The 20,717-nt window shown below is 45.2% G+C and overlaps 1 protein-coding gene across 7 annotated transcripts; it reads left to right on the forward strand.

Annotated features, from left to right (window-relative positions):
- Positions 1 to 372: 372 nt before the first annotated feature.
- On the forward strand, positions 373 to 20,683 carry Nhe2 (Na[+]/H[+] hydrogen exchanger 2). Of its 7 annotated transcripts, none has more exons than XM_077416886.1 (19): positions 373 to 475; positions 1,550 to 2,973; positions 5,409 to 5,672; positions 8,260 to 8,456; positions 10,018 to 10,274; positions 10,769 to 10,986; positions 11,811 to 12,013; positions 12,677 to 12,766; positions 13,215 to 13,285; positions 13,852 to 14,067; positions 14,160 to 14,295; positions 14,567 to 14,584; positions 14,667 to 14,807; positions 14,907 to 14,979; positions 15,070 to 15,174; positions 15,427 to 15,528; positions 15,889 to 16,059; positions 16,340 to 16,498; positions 17,533 to 20,683. In XM_077416886.1, exons 2-19 carry the CDS (start codon positions 2,475 to 2,477, stop codon positions 17,781 to 17,783), a joined length of 3,171 nt encoding a protein of 1,056 aa, XP_077273012.1. In that variant the 5' UTR covers positions 373 to 475; positions 1,550 to 2,474; the 3' UTR covers positions 17,784 to 20,683. The 7 variants fall into 7 exon arrangements, with proteins under 7 accessions (XP_077273012.1, XP_077273013.1, XP_077273014.1 ...); XM_077416887.1 differs by lacking the exon at positions 373 to 475 and having other exon boundaries at positions 761 to 1,816; positions 1,909 to 2,973; XM_077416888.1 differs by lacking the exon at positions 373 to 475 and having other exon boundaries at positions 761 to 1,816; positions 2,017 to 2,973.
- The last annotated feature ends 34 nt before the right edge of the window (positions 20,684 to 20,717 follow it).

Here is a 20,717-nt window from a genome sequence, read left to right on the forward strand (position 1 = left end):
ACCGCCGCGCGCCGCCGCGCCGTTGTTGTTGCGCAAGAAGCGCGCGACGCCGATCGGCGATTCGTCGTCGTCGGGACGGCGCGTCGCGACGATTACGGAGGAGGAAAACGGGATCTTCGCTGTCTACGTCGAGTCGCCGCGATAATGCTCGGTGACGATTGAGACATGCCGTACATATACACATCACCGTCGCCGTCGCGCCGCCGCGCGCACCGCGCGCCAGAAAGATCTCTCGCGCATACGCCGAAATATCCGACGAGCGATTGCCGGCGTATCCGCCGCGGCTGCTTGCGCAAGGTCAAGGCCTCCCCGAGACCCGGCGAGTGCGACGCAACGAGTCTCCTCGGGTTTAAGATCGTCAGTCAGGGCTTCGCGCGGCCGTCACTGAGACGTCGAGACGCCGGCATCGCGACGCTCCCCCCTCCCTCCCGCCCCGTGAAAAGTGGAGCACTTTGCGCGTCGGTTGCGCGAAAGGGTAAGGTCCCGTGGGTGCTTGTTTGCGCGAGGAAACCACTACCGGCGAAATATGCCTCGCTGCTGTGCACGAGCGTTTCCTCGAGCGGGCGCGGAGCTCGACGACGCCGCGCCGAGAACCCTCGAGGCGGCGTGCGGCAGCGCGACCCGTAAAGCCTGACCGCAATCAAGCCGCGTTAATAACGTCGGGCGAGAGTATTTCTGGCGGGAGAACCTCTCTCTCTCTCTCTCTCTCTCTCTCTCTCTCTCTCTCTCTCTCTCTCTCTCTCTCTCTCTCTCTCTCTCTCTCTCTCTCTCTCTCTCTCTCTCTCTCTCTCAGGCACGGCGCATCCGCCGCTGGCAGCGCGGTCGAGGGTATAGCTATATCTGGGCGTCGCGACGCTTGCGCGGGTTTCATCGACGATCAGCTGGCTGGAAAGCTCCGTGCTCCGGCGGTGGTGGAAGCGAGAGGGTAGGCGGCGAGGGATGACGGAGATGGATGAGAGGACGAGAGAGGAATAAAGGGGACGCCCGCGCCCGCCGCGGTCTAACGTGTGTGACATCTATTCATCCCTATATCGTCGCCGACGACGAGGGCAGTGCCGACGGCGCCTACGCGCGTTTCCGGCAGCGCTTCCCCGTTGCTCGGTTGCGGTTTACATCGGCGTCGTCGCCTCTAGGCCGCCACCGCGCTCGTCGGACGACGGCGACGATAGTGCGCGTCAGTACTACCGCGCGCGGCCGTGCAGTGCTGCCGTATCCCGTCGTCGTTCCGTCGTTCCGTTCGCGGTCGGTCGGTCGATAGAGGCACGCCGGCGATGAAGGTGCGACGTAACGTCCACTTCGATGAATCGCCCGCCTATATTTTATAATACGGCGCGCCCGTTATCATCGTCGCGCTTCCTGTCCCTCCACCACGTCGTCGTCCACGGGCCGCCGCCGCGGGCGACTCCGGAGTAAAGACTTGAGGAGCGTCGCGTCGCGGTATTCGCGAGCGACGAGCGACGAGCGACGCATCCGTTCCCGTCGCGGCGTCGTCCCGTCTTATCCTCCTCGTGTCGCGCCAAGTAAAGTCGAAAGTTGCTCTCTCGTGCAGCGTTAACGCACAGGTTTTCCGTTTGCGCGGGGGGTGGGGAGGGGAGAGTCCAATTCCCTGCTCCGAACCGGAAAACGGCTGCCCGTATAGTTTCTATCCGAGGATACGATCGCCAGCCGAGAGATCTTATTCGGTTCCCTAATCAAGTGCGAGCATTCCTATAACGGTGACGAATCTGGCCAACGTCTTGCGATGCGATCTTACTCGAGGGACATGGACCTGGCCAGCAGCAGCTGTCATAACGCGCGACGTCTCGGCGCCGAAGCGGTATGAGTCACGCTTAATTATTGGGTTTGACGTTTTAGCCGATTTACGGCCGCGACACACTTGTCATCCTTCATTTCGGATTGTGGTTTAAGCCGTTTAAGCGATACCGCCCGGAACCGGATTCGCGTCCAATCGCCTCGCGCCGAACCGGTCGGCGAATCCAAACGGCGAAGCAGTTTGACTTTGTTTTTCCTCCTAAGATGTTACATCTTGTACGCTGTCATTACCAAGATGAATGTTGAAGCTTCGCCGCTTTAACTCTCGAATACGTCGCGAAAGGAAGATTGGAGAATTGTTTATCGCCGTGAAAATCTCTTCGCACGAGCGGACTCCGCGCGAAGACGCGAATTTTCCTTAACGGAAGAAGACAGAGAGATCGTTCTTCGTCGCGTACGAGCGGATCGGGGTGCTGCGTAGGAGGGTAGCGGAGGCCTCGTCGGGTAAACCGTCCCTGTCGCTGCTATACGGGGATTATAGGGGAGTCAATCGCGGGGAGCCCCCGCAGCACGTGCGAGCGTGCTCGTCGTCGTGGCGGTTCCCTTCTGATGGTACAACGAGTGGGAGTAGTGACTCACCGGCGACGGACGAGCGCGGACGACGGCGCGGATCGTCCACGGCAGAAGCACCGTCGTCGACGTCGTCGTCGTCGCCCCGCGCCATGGGCCCGCGTCTCGCCCCGATGATCATCCCCGCGCTCCTCCCCCTCGTCGCCGTCGTCCTCCTCGGCTGTCCGGGATGCGGCCGCGCCGATCTCGCGCCCTTCCACGAGGTCGGATCCGCGGAGCGGATCATCCCGGCGGAGAAGCATCCCGCGTCGTCGCACGGGCCGCAGATCGACAACACCGACGACTTCCTCGGCGATCCTCACCGCGCTTACCCGGGCATGAACTTCGGGCCCATGGGCCCGGTGGTCCGCTCGGCCCTGCCGAACGACGCCACCCTGCGCAGCCTCTCCTCGGCCAGCGGCGACGATGCCGAGCAACGTCTCCCTAAGGAATCGCAGCTCGCCTCGCCGCGCTCCGGCGACGACACCGCCGTGACCGGCGACCGACAGTCGCCGAAACCGGAGTACCACATCGTCAGCGTCGAGTTCACGCGCGTCGAGACGCCCTTCCTCATCGGGATTTGGATCTTGTTCGCCAGCATCGCGAAAATCGGTAAGTGCCGACGCGCGTAGCCGTCAAGTGTTGGCCTCTCTGGAACATATCGCTTAATGTAAACAACAAGACTTTTCAGCGTTTAAGAACGAACGCGTTGTAGGAAACGACAGGCAGATGTGACATTTGCGGTAAACATTTGCAATAAATCAAGTGTACTCTTGAATGAAACGATATTCGTCCGAGAAGCTAATATCTCGCAGCTATGTTTTTTCCTTCCGAGATATTTGCGTCGATAATACGGCAAATTAGTATTTGCTGGTGTACTTAAGAGTCGTACCTTTCGAAGACTCATTATCTACTTCGCAGGAACGTAAAGCATCAAAAATTCAACAAGCCAAATAAAAGCAACATTTCTCTCGATATAAATTTAGGCTGCGGTCCACTTGACGCTACAAATGCTTCGAAGCATTCCTCTTCTCTTTTCTTTCAATGAAGAAATAAGGAGAAGAAGAACGCGCTCTCCAAAGCATTCGTAGCGTCAAGTGGACCGCAGCCTTAGTTTCATCTCTCAATGGAAAATAATGAGGTTCTTTTTAGAAAATAAACATTCTGATTATATCCCCTAATGACACATATCTATATGTATAATTAACTGTTTATTTGCGATAATATGCGCGACAAAATTGGAAACAGTCAAACAATACCACGTATACGTAATATGATAATTTCAAACATTACGATAGACGTGTTGTATGAAAATTGTCATGCTGTATAAACACACTTTGCGTCTATTGTCATAACCGAAAACATCTGTCACAATTTTGTTATCCGCCGAGCGCATATCAGGCTGCATGAATTTTCATAGTGACGCTTTTCGATGAATATATTAGCGCGCCCCATTTTTCCATTTGCTTACATAACAAAACCTGGCAAATGTCATTTGAAAGCACGCTGCAATATTCGTTACGTTATGCAAGGCTCGTTACCCTCTTTCGTTGCAATGAAATTTTTTTTTAATTATTTATTTCGAATGAATAATGCGCAGGGGAATGTGGACAAAAGGCTAGTATCGTGTCGAAAATATCGAGTAAAAAGTACCTTAACAATTTGTGGACTCGTATATTATTTCGTACAAGTGTGCAAGTTCTTGAAAATTGCCCGCGCGGCAGAAAGTCGACGATTTTGCATTTCGAGATGCATGAAGATGCTGCGGCACTCGAAGACTCAAGAGAGTGCGGTATCTTACGATGCACGTAGGGACTCATTTTTGTGCGCGCGGCGCGGCGCACGATGAGCGCCAAATGAACTCGAACATGGGCGTTCCATTTACCGCGGATAGACCCGTTCAAGCAATATAAATGATCGAAACCCGAATGAACGCGCATCTTTTTCTATTTTCTCTCTCCGTGCAATTTCACTCGCATTGCACGCACGCGTGGATACGCAAGCACGCGGCGAGACGTGGTAGGTGATGAAAAAAGAAAAAAAAAACTGTGCCGCTGGTATTTCTGTTCGTTTGACGGAGCGGTGGTAAAAGTCACGAGAGCGAAAGAAACGGGCAAGAATAAAATACACCTGCCTCTATAAAGTTCGCGCACCAGTCGCGCGAATATCTCGGCAGGGCTAAACTTTTGCGCTTTGTGTAGAATCATAAAAAATGTTACTGTAAGTAAATAAAACAGCTGATTTTTTTAATAACGTCACGAATTCCGTTTTCCAAGTCGACGATAAGCCACATCGTGACTCGTACCCACGTTCGATGCGGCTCATTCGTCGCGCATTACGAGTTAGGGTCAAAGCACATATGACAATCGTAGTCGTGCCTCTCTAAATCTAAATCAGTGAACTTTTCATGAATCAGTGGCATACTTTACACTGATACCAGTGACTATTCACTGATTCACAGTACTAATCACTGATTCAGATTTAGAGAGTGGACGTAAGTGACGCACAAGCTTTGGCGTATCCCGATCTGTCAGGTCGGGGACTACGACCGTCGTACATCGCTACGCTATGTGGTCGCCATGTTATGTGCTTTTGCCCTTACCCGCAATCGAGGCGAAGATTCCACGGAGAATGCTGTCGTGCAAGATGCACCGAATATCCGGCACGTTCTCGAACGGATACGTCGTACGCGACATAGCACGACACGCGCCGAGAGGGGGCCACCACGTGCCGAGCGTGAAGAAATGCGGGGCACACGCGACACGTTGCACCTGCCGTTGCACCGCTCCGTTGGAATCTTCGCTCGCGCAGCACGCCACGTGTGTTCCGTCACGGTTAACTCCCCGATCGAGGCCGATGTAATTTCGGTGATTCTGATTTTCGACGCTGCAGACCGCGCGAATAGTTCTCACGTCTCTCTGCGACTTGGGATCTGAACCCCCCCCCCCCTGGTCAGAATTATAGAGATTAGAACGGTCTCGGTCTCTCTTCTCGATTCGTTATTGAAGCTGACGATTAATGATTTAATACCCGTGATCGGGGTCCAGGCTTCCACATGACGCCGAAGCTCAACAAAATCTTCCCGGAGTCCTGCTTGCTGATCGCCGTCGGCGTGATCGTCGGCCTGCTGTTGTTCCAGGCGAGCAGCGTCCACATATCACCGCTGACGCCCGACACGTTCTTCTTGTACATGCTGCCGCCCATCATCCTCGACGCCGGCTACTTCATGCCCAATCGGCTGTTCTTCGACCATCTCTGGACGATACTCCTGTTCGCCGTCCTTGGGACTATATTTAATACGATGTCGATAGGTTGGTTAAGTGCAGCGACAACGTGACGCGACAATACCCGCGCCTGGCGCGGTCGCGGGTCGACCGGACGCGGCGTCGGACAAAATTTTCGACTCGGAAATATTATTTCTTTTTTCCTCGTCGTCCCGACTCGGGCTTTATCCCCGTCTTGCCCACGCAAACCGATTTTGCATATGTAGAAACTAGAAACGCGAATGTTTATCCACCCACGGGCTCCCAGGAGGCACTGGGCGCCATAGGACTCTCAGAATGATTCCAAGCATAAAACGTTACGAAGGCAAATGTGGTCGTAACGTTATGACAATCTGCGTCAGAAAAAATCAGGAAACAACTTGAATTGTGATATTACTATCATTATTGCGATTTAAGATAAAATGTCAAGTATCTCGTCTTTAGCAATAATTGGAAACCATTTTTTTTTTTAAGACAGTATTATTTAAAGAGATAAATAAAACGACTACACAGTCTAAAGTCTAAAAGATTCCTCTTAATATGCCTACTACAGCTGCACATAAACTGCTAACATCTGTTGGGCACCGTATCAAAAAGTGAAGCTGTACAAGACATCGAACTTTCAGATTATTTATTCGCGTAGCAATCCCTTTGATTTTACAAAACTCTAAATATAATTTTTTCCATAATTTCCATATTTTTAACTGTAAAACTATATTTTTAGCTATAATATATATTTTTTTATTTTTAAATTTTAAAACTTCCGACAAATAAGTTGCCGCAAAGGAGAAAAGTAGACTTCCGGATGAATCAAATTAGCAATCTGTTAAACAATTCTAGTGCACGTGGATAAGAACAATCCCTAAAAAGATTAATTAAAAATTTGAAAGTCTAATAAAACTTTGAGCAAGTTGGCTGTGTGCGTTATACATATGTATAAAGAGAAGCATACATAAAGAAAACAGCCCGGCCATCCCACGGATGGTGAAATTTCCATTCTTCACTTTTGCTCACGGTCTGCTCGCGGTCTAGCGTGAACGCAGATGTTCGTCTTAAAAATGCGGAGAAAACGCGCGGCTTGAGAACGAAAATAGCGCAACGCGTCGAAGCGGACGTTGGGACGACGCGCGAGGCAAGCGACGACGACGACGACGACGATGATGACAGCATGTAGAGCATGTGCGGCAGTCGTCATCGCGACGATAGTCGCTATCATCGCAATGATAACGCGTAATTTCGATTGTGATTCCGATAACCACAGATTTCGAGCGAAATTGTCGCTGTGACCAAAAGGAAAAAAAGAGAGAGCGGAAAAAATAGATCGACGCGACATTTAAGTCCGAGTTATTTAATGCTCGATAAAATCACGTTAAGAAACCATGATGGGATAAGATAGACGCACGTTGAGAGTAAACGACAGACGCGATTATCGATTAGAATTGACTTTATGTAAAAAGACTATTAGTGCCATATTTTCGGACAGTTACTCCTTATCGCGAGAGATGCCAAGACTATGTGCCAAGGGCAATAGCCCTGTAAAATGTTTCATAGATGCCATGTATAAACATTTATGAGATACAAAATAAATGTAGAAAAGTACGTTCTGATATATTCTTCTTATATTTAAATAAATAGAATGTTATAAATATACTGTCTCTTTTCTGAAACTTTAACATCTGTCTCTTGTGACCTGTTTTATATTGAATTTTTTAATATTCCGATTCAAATTTGGACACAAATTTTTCAACACTTATTTAATTGCGTTTCGAGAGGAAACGTGGAACAATACGGCTGTAATTATTTACAATTTTCATTCGGCATCAGAATTCTGCCGAATATCAAAATCGTAATTTGATAAAATTTTAATAAACACCGCAGAAACAAACACGTGGAAAAGTACGCAGATCTAAAGTTCTTCAAGAAACGCAAATGTTTTTGCGAATAAATCGCGACGACGCTTTTCGAAGACGACGGGAGATAAAATAAAAGTGTGGGAAGCGTCCGCGTGATAACGTTACATAAAAATTTAATTATTCCTAATGATGTTTGCAGTAATTATCGGGATAAAATCCAACGAGATATCCGATTAACTGAATTAATCTGTAAGAACTCGCGACGGAAATAGAATCGTGCCGCGCGTAAGTTCCAAATAAAAAACAACACGGTAAATACAACAACGATCGATAACATGAAATTACGATTATTAATTAATTAATTATGATTGGAGTAGATTAAAAACTATATTTTATTGTCGAAAACCTATACGGACAGCTTAATACCAAGAGGGTTTCTCCCAAAAGGGAGAAATATTGCGAGTACTTGATAGGTTTGAATATAACACGTGGGCGGGGCGTCGGTATTCGATAATGCAAATTTCTATCTTTGGCGACGTTAATCTCTCTTTTTCTCTCTCTCTCTCTCTCCCTCTCCCTCCCTCTTATCGTGATTCAACGTTCAATGACTTTGCGGATCGATGGGATAATAATAATCCCGATAAATTGACAATTTATTCAGATATATTTAAAGCGGATTAACGCGACGCGATATTCGTAATAATTAAGATTACGGACGCGGGAAAAATTACGATATCAGATATTTTGGACGTGCACGATTAAAACGCTATTTGCACTTTTAGGTGTGTCGTTATGGCTGTTGGGAAAAAGCGGTATGTTCGGTTACGAGACGCCTATCCTCGATATGCTTCTCTTCTCGGCGTTAATCAGCGCTGTTGATCCCGTGGCCGTGCTGGCCGTCTTCGAGGAGATCCACGTCAACGAGATACTCTACATCGTCGTGTTCGGAGAGAGTTTATTGAACGACGCGGTCACTGTCGTGAGTATTACATTATTTACATTACGTGATCCTGCTGTGCACGTCAAGGACTTTGTTGCGCAGGTAGTACTACGCTACGCACGTAGAAATCTTTGTCTTTTTATTGCAAAATGAAGGTCTTCGACATTTAGACAAAGATTATTAAAGCTGATCAGTCGTTCGGTCTGCGAATACGAGATTTCCGCACACATATGATAAATATAGGCATAAGAAGAAAAAACGGAGAGTACGGAATATATCTTCTTTTTCGAAATAATCGTGACAAATGCATAAAAACACATCAAATGAGTTTAAATAATCGTAATAGAAAATTATAAGTATCTCTTTGATGAGAGAATATTAGAATTTTTTAAAGAGTTAAGGTCCAAATAAATAAATGGACCAAAGATAAAAACAGGTTTGAAAGAGTAAAGTATGACAAAGAGAGGCTCGCTCAGAATCAAAATTCAAGGAAAATGTAAAGTTATCGGGTAATAAAGCCTAATGTAAAAAGAAGTAATTAGAAGAAGGAGCTAAGGAGAAATTAAAACCGTTGTTGGATGCGGAGTCAATTCTTTTTAAAGCAATGATATGTGATTGATTTGATGTTAAGATTTGTTTTTTCTTGATTCTTTAAAAAAAACAGACATTTTTTTTAAGAATTAATTTTCTCAATTATATTATCTTTTAAAGATAATATATTTAAGATATTTAATTTAAAGATAACAATAACTACCGTGCAATTTATTTATCTATGATATCGAATTCTTGCTCTTTTCACATTCTCCCACATTGACCCTGAAGTTGACGTAGATTAATATCCTCGCACATTCCATTTTAAAATGTCTGATAAATAAACGGAGACAGAATATAGCAAAGCTTGACACCGCCCCAAATGACAAGCACTCGTCGGGCGACCGATCGATGTAACATTGATCACGTTGTACATAAGCGCGAGTCAAGTAGGTACCGAATACCTTCGCCTCGCTTAAAAGTTAATATCGTATTCGCTGGCGCACTTTATGTCTGTGATCTGTAATGTTCCGCTTGAATAAAACAAAACGATATTATGTAAACGCGTTTTTACAAACATGGTCGTCGCGACGATTTTAATAAACGTGTCGCCTACACTGGCGCCTCGACATCATTCGTGCACAATTAACTCTAAAAAAAAAAAATGTCTGTGTGTCGTTTAAAGCGAGAAGAATGTAGCGTCGCAAAATACGACTAGACGGTTTCTTAGAAATTCATTCATTCCGTTCCAATTTTATCTGTTACGTAGCGAGACTGAATGCCCCTACAAATAGATCGGTACATCTCTGTGCCGTATCTACAGTTTCTAGTATTATATTTGCAATGTCGTTTATAGTCGACCGCGTTAGTCGTCCGAAAAAAGTGTTCCGCTTTGCCGGAAAAATTGGGTCGTGCTAGCTAAGAATGGTAGTGCGAGGAAGGTTGAGCCAGCCGTTAACGATCCGCCGCCTATTAGTTTCGTGCCGTTGCGGGGCGAGGCGAAGGAAGGACAGTGTCAGGGGTTACTGGCGACGACTGAAGTAAAAGGCCATTTAATACGAATACGCAGGTGCTCTATCACATGTTCGAGGCGTACAGCGAGATGGGCCCTTCCAGGATCATCTACACGGACGTGCTAACTGGCCTAGCCTCGTTTTTCGTGGTGGCGATCGGTGGCACGGTCATAGGTGTAGTTTGGGGCTTCATCACTGGCTTCGTGACCAGGTTTACTCATCAGGTGCGCGTGATAGAGCCGATCTTCATATTCGTGATGGCGTACTTGGCATACCTCAGCGCGGAGATCTTCCACTTGTCCGGCATATTGGCGTAAGTTAATCATCGGCTTTTTCGACATGTCGCGTTGGCATCTTCCAGTTTCGCGTCGCGTTCCAATAACGCGTTTCAACAGATATAATCGCTCAATCGCGAGATCAAATTCATCTCTCTGTTGCGAACGTAACGAACACTATCGGAACTATTATAATCTTGAATATTAAATAAGTATACCTATCGATAAATGGCGGTATCAATTACAAGAATAAGTTACAACAACTTGTTGCATTGATCCTTGGCACGACTCTGCAGAAATTATACGGAACTGAAATAAACGCCAAGAAACTATCGCGAAGGAAATATTAGCTGGATCAATGCCGAAATAGAGTTCTAAACAGTATATAGCTTAATTCCCGGTAGTTGCGTCCGTTGTATATAATTACTCGCGTTTACAGACAAGATTCTCGGCTCGCGAGGTTCAACTTTGTCGAAACAACGCGGATTTGCCGAGCCGCTCGTTCCCGTAATTCGCGATCCCTTTATTCCAGAATAACCTTCTGCGGCATTACCATGAAGAATTACGTCGAGGCCAATATATCGCACAAGTCTCACACGACCGTCAAGTACACGATGAAGATGCTGTCGAGTAGCTCGGAGACCATCATATTCATGTTCCTCGGTGTCGCCACGGTGAACAATGCTCACAACTGGAACACGTGGTTCGTCGTCATGACGATAGTCTTCTGCTCCGTCTATCGGGTTCTGGGTAAGTAAAAGCCAGATTTTCTAATTTGATTCGATTGAGGGGGATGGGGTCAGAGGGAAGAATTCTTCCTACCTACATTTGGCCTATACCCACCTTTGAATAGCTGTTACGTGATATACGAGGGATTACTTCTTGCAATTTGTTCTTTAATAAGAGTTGCATATATCTGCAACGATAGTTTCTAAAGCTCCTAAACATTTTTACAGTACAATTCTACGTGCGTGTTTTTAGACTCGACTTGTAAAAGTACAAATCGTGTAATTTTCCAAATCGGCTAATAAAAAGAAAATTGGCACGCACAACTGTTGGCGTGGAAAAAGTTTCGAGGAATATTGCAATAAGAGGGAAACGAGAAAAAGTAGCGTGACAATGGCGAAATCGTGTCAAAGAATTCTTACACGATCGCGCGGGCCTTGACCGGGCCAGCTGGACGGGCCGGGCGTTAAGGGCGTCGCTTTGAACCCCGGCTATCGCGGCGAGCCGGAATGGCGTGTAAAACGATATGGTTAAACGATGAAATCATAATAGGACTTAAGACAATTGACTCCTACTTACACGAGTATCTTGCGTCACGCGTGAGCGACGCGCTTCGCTTATGGCTTCTTGTTCTAACCGGACAATTTGTCACTTGACCGTGTGGAAAGTGTGGAAAGATAAAGGCAAAGCCTGAGATGCCGCGCGTTCTATTAGAAGTATTACCATCGGTACACTCAACGTTTCACGCTTTGTAATAGGCAATTGACGATCGCTCGTAATTAAATAAATCGACCGGGATTGTAATAGATATTATAATAGACTTTTATAAAATCACGCTTGTGTTCCAGGCGTGATAGTGCTGTCAGCGCTGGCGAACCAGTTCCGGCTGCACAAATTGGACAAGGTTGAGAAATTCGTCATGTCCTACGGTGGTTTACGCGGCGCCGTGGCGTTCGCCCTGGTGCTTCTGATAGATCCCAAACACGTGCCCCTGCAGCCCATGTTCGTCACCACCACTATCGCCGTTATCTACTTCACCGTGTTCATCCAGGTAGGATCGCACGACATGCATGATCGCGATCGATCCATGACGAGTTTCATGCGAAAACATCAAACACATACGCGTGAGCGTTGCATAACGACGGGTGTTTGCGCGTGTTCTTTCAAGGAGTGCAAGATTGCAGATCTTGTGCATTAGTAAACCGGGCCGACTCAGTCAGCGGCGTCTTTTTCACGGAATCGATGACTCGAGCGTATTTCGAGACACGGCCAAAGGTGGCACGCGTTCCGAGAGAGAGAGAGAGAGAGAGAGAGAGAGAGAGAGAGAGAGAGAGAGAGAGAGAGAGAGAGAGAGAGAGAACTATTTTATCGGAACGGAGAGAACGGCGAGGAAGAGGAAAGTGATCGCCATTAAACGGACGGATGATCCGTTTAATCAATTAATGAGCGGTGATACAAAGATGCTAGCCGCAACAAAAAAAACAGCTCGGCTTTGCACGTGTGCTTTGTGTTGCGCGATCGATCGGAAACCTAATATCTCTATGCCGGCACATACGTGAGCATACACTTTCGCGTCAAACGCGTTTTATCAGCCGCGCGTTGCTTCTCTCTCTCTCTCTCTCTCTTCGCTCGACGCCGACCGATAAAATCCGCGTCGGGAGCGGGCGCGTCCGGCTCGCGATGACGCCCATGTGTAACGCGCTCTTATTTTCAGGGAATCACCATCAAGCCCCTCGTCAAAATTCTCAATGTCAAAAGGGCCGAGAAGAGGAAGCCGACGATGAACGAGAGGATCCACGAGAGGGTACGTTGCACGACGAAATTTATTTCGGTTGTCGCGTTTGCTGTCGCTGTAATTCGTTGTCATTGTCGGGGAAACAAATCGACGTAGATTATGTCAAAAATTCGACAAGATCGTTCGATCGTTATCGCCAAACTGTGACGATAACGGAACGGCGACCTATTACCTCGAATCCCGGTTACGGCATATAACTCATCTTTAACGGGAATGACAGAGCTATACGACCGATATGAAGAATAGGGTCGAATTGTGAAATAGGACAACGTTAGTCATTGTCGAATCGCATTACAGAATGTGTATATAGCGGCAATTTTTACCCCGGGACTTTGATACATAATTTCTGCTTGCGTCTGCGTTTGCCCGCGTATATACGTAGCTTAAATCCCGGCGGATTCGTCGTGACGCCTGAATCGAATTGAAAGGTAAATAACGTCTGTCTCTCAATTCTTAGATAATGGATCATACGATGGCGGGTATCGAGGACATTGTGGGGAAACACGGCAACCACCACGTCCGGGATAAGTAAGACGCTTAGTCGTAACTTCGTGTTTACTCAACTCGGCCATGTTTGCGAGCAATCAAACCAGAATCTATGAGTTATTAGCGTAAAATAATAAACAGAAGCGAGATTAGATTTACCCTTAAGTGCGCACCTTTGCATATATGCCACGACTTTTCGATGCTCCGTGTACTCCCCCTTGTACGATGTTTGAACTGGAAACGCGCGGCTTCGCACTATATATATATTTTATATATATATATATATATATATATATATATATATAATGGCCCTTTTTTTAAAAAAAGATTCTTTAAGCAGCCATTATTTATTTTAAAAAATACTCAGAATGCGAAAGTTGCGCATTTAAAGGGTCTATATCTTTCATGTATCTAAATAGAAGTACAATTTTTATTAAGATGAAAAGTATTTCTCTCAAATATGATACAGATGAATTATTTGTTTGTTGCCGGAATATTTTTTTTGTATTTTTTCTCGTTTGTTGCCGGAATATTTTTTCTGCATTTTTCCCTCTCTCTCTCTCTCTCTCTCTGATAAAAATATTATCTGAAAACTTGGTTTGCTGTAGGTTCAAGCGATTCGACAATAAATTCATTCGACCTTATCTCGTGAGAGATTATTGCGGCGCCGAGCCGAAGATTCTGGAAACTTACTCGAAGCTGGCGATGAAGGATGCGCTGGATTACATAAGAAGGAACGCCTCCACTATCGGCAACATTAGCGGCACCGAAAGTATGTCGGCGATATTCCGTAATTACAGCAATACCGGACAGTTCAATGGAAGGTGCGGAATTCGCCGTTGTACGCCTCCTCTGACAATTGTCGTTGATAAAAATAAAAGCGCAGTCTCTAATCGTATTCCTTTCCTCTCTCCAGTCCCAGCTGCAGCCAGCTCGAATCGGGATGGAATATCGATCTGCAGGAACTGGAGTACAATCCTTCCAAAAAAGACCTGACGGACGCGAGAATTCACCATCTGCTCGCCGAAGAGCTTTGTAAACCGTACAAAAGGGTAAGAGATTACGGTCGAGTCTAGATTTTCTTCAAATCCACTCCAAATCTGCTCGTGATATATGATCTATCACATAATATAATATATTACGTGTAATGAAGTTGGTAATCCCTTTTCTACTGGTCAAATTTTTTAGCCATGTCTTAAAAAATTTTTTAAGTCAATTTAGCTCAGGCGGAAATGTAATTGTTTGCAATTCTCTAATATTTACTGAAATATCTTGACATCTTTTTAATTTTATTATTCATTTGCTGCTCTGGAAATTTATCAGAGCTCGTCTATAAAACATGTTAGTAGCAAAATATTTTATCGTATTTTAAAATCGTATCGCGTCTAAGAATTTTGTACAAACATTATGTTAATCCATGCAGCATCGACGTTTGAGCTACAGCCGACACGCGGTGAACGATCGCGATCTCTCGACACAAGTCAATTACAAAATGCACATGAATATTCGACGAATGATGGGGGAGCACAAGCATCGCCACAAACGCAGCAAAAAGTTGCTCAAAGTAAGGAATCGATCCACGTCTCGATCGTTTGTCGTATTTAATTTCGACGTCTTTTACTTTTTATTCGATTTTCACCATTTATCGATTTCGATTCTATAGGACGGCAAACAGAATCACGTTAGTTTCCCAGAATTTCAACAGCAGAACGGCTCGACAAAATTATTTACGCAAGGTACGTGCAAAACGTCGCGGATAATTAATTGTACCTCAAGGTTTCGTAATTTTTTCTCCCCCTTTTTTTTTCACGGATTATCGTGCACAGATTACATCAATGGCGTGCTGTACGAGTTGGAAGACGGAGAAACCTCGAAGCCCTCGAGCAAAGAGGATTGGGATTCGGCGATCACGTTCACCGCACGAACATCTGGTAAGAAGACTTTTCTTCAACTTACTAAATCGAATTGAACTGTAAAAAATGAGATTGAAGGTAAAAATATATCGACGAAATATATTGAACGAGGCGGCGATGGGGAAACGATCGGGATATCTCGGTTTTTTTTTTTTTTTTTTTTTCTATAGCAAAGATTACATTTCTCACAATTTGTGTACAATATAGTTACTTAATTATCTTCTTAAAAAAGAGTCATGATTAATAAAGTTTAAAATCTTTAAACGAAAGATTCGCCGAATGTAAACGCGGACAATCAACACGCTACCACCGCTACTACGTCGATGGATACAATAAATACGGACGAAGGAGACTTGAAAATAGGACGCGACGGTACGTTTTTTAGAAAAGAGAAAGATCTCTCTCGAGCGTTGGCTTTGCGTGAATCGTTTCTTTTCTTTCAGCGTATTTTTTTTATATTGTTCAGCATTTATCGAAAGCAGTCGCTGATCCAGTATACTATAACAGTGAACCATGTTTCTCTCTTTGCACCTTTTTCATATTGCTGATCATTTATTTATTTTTTTTTTTCGTTTGTTTCGCCAGGGTTTGGAATCGATATAATTTCGATGGGCACGACGGGGGCTTTTCGGGTCTCCCGGCACCGAAAATTGCGAATCCGCCGAAATCATAGCGATTTCAATTTCCATTTCGTACTCCTGTTACTATTGTTTTGCGGTGTTTGACCTATAGGCGCGGAAGGTAGCTACAGAGTAACCACCCCTACGGCCACGGAAACTATGTTACCGTGGAAACGTGAGGACGATTACGAGTCGGGTCATCCGATCAAGCAGCACGAATTTCCAGCCTGGTGCTCCAATAAAGAATACCTCGCCTACAGCTCGCCCTCCGCCACTTTCTTAGGTAAAGAGAAAAAAAAGAGAGACAGAGAGGAAAACGGCGATAAATCAGTTTAGCTGTTAAATATTAATCTACCGTTAAAGTTTCGTCGATTTTTTTCTCACAAAAGAGTAACGAGTATGAAAACTGATAGACCGTTATACGACAAGCGTAAAGTCAGTTTACCTTTAAGAAGATTAACTCTGAAAACTTTCAGCTCGCGCAGGAGAGAATCGCTCACTGCCTATATATTTATTCCCGGCGGTACTTTTACACACCCGTGTTGTGTCTTTCCGCTTTTCAGGTGGGATCGAACAGCCGAAAGTCCAATCCGTGATTGGCCTATTTCGACGCGAGAGCGTGTGCACGCCCGACAGTATCGATTGCCAGGAGACCGTCGACGAGGCGGACGAGACGGACGAGTACACCCCTGCGAAAGTGGATTCCCCGGCGAAAACCAAGGGTACGTGACGCAAAGCGGAAGGAGGGTACGTGAGGTTCATTTTTATTTTTTTGTTCCTTTTCTCTCTCCCCCTTCCCTTTCTCTCTTTTCTGTGCATACCGTGGCAAATTGTTGTTTCCATTCTACAACCCCTTCCAAACTTTCTAATGCGCAGAGAGTACTCTTAAATATTTACCAAGATTTATATCGCCAATGTATTAAAAAAAAAAATCGCACGTTTCAAAGTTTTCAAACAATATCTCAGACGTCGATGACATATAATGACTAATAAATTAGTGAGTTTAAGTGAGAAATGTTTAAAGTGACGCGCGAAAGACGCAAAACGTTGAGAAACACTGACATACGCTATTTTTTAATGCGTTGTGACGGACGTCACTCGCGTTGCGTTGCACGTCCGTGGCTATTTTTGCGAGCAATTGCAAAATGAGCATCGACACGCGAGTGCCCGCAACATGCTAACCGTTGTTTCGTTATAGAAATATTGTTTCGAGAACGGATTGCATGTTAAATGTACAATCTCTGTTCCAAGACAATCTAATACCTTTGTTACAAATCCATACCAATTTATTTTGTTTATCAATGTCATGTCGTGTTATTTAATTTTTCACTTTTTTATTTACTGTTGTACTAATCGCTTTTTACTTCTTATACTTTTATCATTCAGGCATTGGTATATTCGCTGCGATATTTGCGATAACGCCGCGGCGGGGAAACCGGTGTCCTTCGATAAATGTACTTAATGTCTACTTGGGTTTCGAGATATTAAATTTCTGACATGTATCAATTTTATTATCCCATTTTACACTTATCAAATGTCGCATGTATGTGTATTGAAATTTTTCAAACAAACTATTTTCTAATCTAACAATAAGACATCGGTCATAGGTGGAAAGAGAACATTATTTGTGAACAATAAGAACATTTTTTATCGGAGTTCAAGATATACATTTCAGAGTAGTTAAGGGATACCGATAATCGGCCAAGGCTTGCGATTTTCTCGAATAAACGAAACGTTGGCCTCTTTTCTCTTCCAGGCAACCCGAGGAGGGTGCCCGCGAGGAGGGTGTCAATGATGGAGCTCGGCTTCGCCGACCGAGCTCGCTCGGGGGACAGGGCAGCGGACGACGGGTCCCACTCCTTGCCGGACTGCTGGAATGTTCAGAGAGCACGCCTTAACTCCCTCGCCTGCTTACCCCATATGCCGAGCCTGTCGACCGCCCTGCTCACCTCCTCCACGTCGGAATCGTCGGAGGACGAGGATGACGAGAAGGAGGAGAAGGCTTGACCCTTGGGGACCGTCGCCGAGGAGCGATCGTCCGACTTCGCGGACGTCGAGCGTCGACAGCGTCGACCCTTTCGGCGACCACCGAGACACTCGTTGCTCACCTCGCTCCTGCGACGACCGAGCGCCCCCGTTTGAGAAGACCTGCTCTTGATGAGCCGCCTTTTGCAGGAGGCATCTCACGAATCTGAATCTCGGCCTGAATCTTGTTGATACGCCTCGCAAATGTGCGCAACAAGACGTTGCGATGAAATGATAGTGCGGAGAGAGGGAGAGAGGGAAAGAGAGAGATTGCGATTTTAAATTGAATTTGTACGAGAAGAAATATCTAGGAAAACGCAGGAATTTCGTGCTAATAAGATAACTTTGATAAAAATTTATTAGATAATTATCTAATAAATTAGATGAATTACGAAAGAGATAAGAAAAGAAAAGATATTCTTTTCTACCAAAAGTTAATGATGAGTTTCCCCATGCAGTAATGCGACAAAGTGCGGCGAATCTCTTTGAAGTGAATGATCCTCTATTCGAGTTTTCGGCATTCGCGAGATCGCTCGCCGATTCGGAAGGAAGCGCGAGGAACGACGCGTATACGACGTTGAAATTTGATGGAATCACTGTTATTTTTTTCTGCACGCCGCGTGAACGTGAGGGTGAAGGCGCTTGTCAAGAGCAAGGGCTTATTTCTAAATCCGTCTCTAAGACGTCTTGGAATTGTGGCCTTAAGGAACTGTAGAAGTGCTTGAACGCCGACGATTTGTACGATTTGCTGCCGTCGTCGTCGTCATTGGCGCAAAAAATAAAAACTTGTCGGTGCTATCGATTAAAAGTCTTGTTGTGCGGGGTCGCGAAACGCGCCCCGCCAGCTTGTCCCAAGATTTTACCACGAGTACCCTTCTCTCGGGGGTGGATTCGATGATTCCGGCGATCATCGCTGCTGTATACTTCGCGATTAGACTACGATCAGACTAATCGACTTAGTAGAAAGTTATACGCGCGGAGTCGAGTTAAAAACTTAAGTTGCTGCCGCAATTTGCTAAATTTTGAAAACAATCCTGCCAGTAGCATAATACGAACAAAACTTACGCCTAACAATGTTATTTCCGGTAAAAATAAATGTCTATTTTTCGATAATATGATTAACTTACATTATCTCCGAATTATTTTACGACGTATAATTTTCTATAGAGAAAGTTCAACTTTGATCTCCATCGTCGCTTGATAGGAAATATTTTTATTTTTCTTAACGATCAGAGAGCGTTTTTTAAAAACGCTTATTGCACTGATCAAACTGTCAATTATAGATAGATACCGATTTAGATGTATCATACATTTTTGGAAATACAAAGACAAAGGATGATTGCGTCATGATAAAAAGTGATGCATTTTTAGTTATTTGATTGAAGTTACGGCTTTTATTCGCTAAGTCGCTAGTCTGGCCGCAGCTTCGCGGACGACGCTAGTCCAACATTAGGTGCGTTATATCGTTAGCGGTTCCGCTATCGCGGTTCTGACGCGTGTACGCACGCGTGCAACGCAGCACGTCGCGGTGTACGGTGTACGTAGACAACATCCCGTAGCGACGCATCCCCAGCTGAATTTAGGAGAACCTCCTTTCAAGCGAACGGTTCCACGACGTTCGGTCGACGATGTGCGATTCGTGTAGAACCAGACGAGAGAGATGCGGTATACATAGGCGCGCCGCTCTCCCTTCGAGTATGGCCTTAAAAGAACAAAACTTTCCGGCAAGCGGATACTCGTGAGTAAACGGTGCCTGGTGTATGGTAAATACACACTGTTACAATACATTGCGTTAATATCGCGCGGCCACGGCACCGCTTGGTCAATATATTTAGCGAAAAGCCGCCAGCAGCATATGTACATACGGTTTTTCTTAGAGAAGATACGCTAGCAAATTGTCGGCATCCTCATCGTTGTCATCCTCAAAAGCATCCTCATCCTCACTATTTTTGTTAACGTCTAGTATTATTTCGCGGACGGAAAAAGAGAAAAGAGAAAAAGAAAGCGAGAGGCGGAGCGCGACCACTTAGACCATTCGGTACTCTAGTTATTATTGTTACCACTTGTTACTATCGCTAGTATGTGACTATACTAGTTCTACTACTAATAACTAATAATGCAATTATAGCCATCGCTCGGCGCGGCAGGCGGAAAGCGGAAGCGTCGAGCTCTTGCTAGTTTCGAGGGGAACTTTTGTCAACCAGAGTCTTTCGATAGTCGGTGACTTATTTTGATTTGTTCAAAATACGAATCGAGAAGAGAGAGAGAGAGAGAGAGAGAGAGAGAGAGAGGAGAGAGAGAATGCAGTTTACAAAATGGGATCGCACCTCCAATAGTGAAACCTTGTCATCGACCATCCCGAATACTTCTGTTGCGTATTGCAGAAATTGCGATCTTTCTTAATTGTGTATTGTTTTCGCATCGCCCATAGCGATTAATATTAATTTTATTAACGTCATAATTAGAGCTTAGATTTTCAATAGACTCCTGGACCTTTAACTTTTTGACAATTACCTCATGGCTCTTGGGGACCCTGCGATTTTTATACTTCCTTATAAATGCATCGCATATTGCGGAGTACTTAATTTTAGCGTACGCGTTCTCTGATACCGAACCATTTTTGTATCTACATGAAAGGGTGACAGGGTATAAGTTCGCTCTATTTAAAAAAAGAAATCAGAGAAAAACACACGGGAAGCTTTCTGCGACGATAAACAAAACTGATTTCGCAACGGATTTGGAAGTTCCCCTCGTATGGAATATTCCTCGCGGCCTTTAGTTACTTAGACCGGATGAAAAAAACGTCGGACTAGTCTCTAGGTGCTAGTCTCTACGCTGTTGATTTGTTAAAAGGAAATAAATGTTTATTTCTTAAAAGACTATTACATTTGATATTTTTATTTCGCATGTTCTTCT

This window comes from Temnothorax americanus, unplaced genomic scaffold (genome assembly GCF_048541705.1).
Source record: "Temnothorax americanus isolate GAGA-0224 unplaced genomic scaffold, ASM4854170v1 Scaffold46, whole genome shotgun sequence".
Lineage (NCBI taxonomy): Eukaryota > Metazoa > Arthropoda > Insecta > Hymenoptera > Formicidae > Temnothorax > Temnothorax americanus.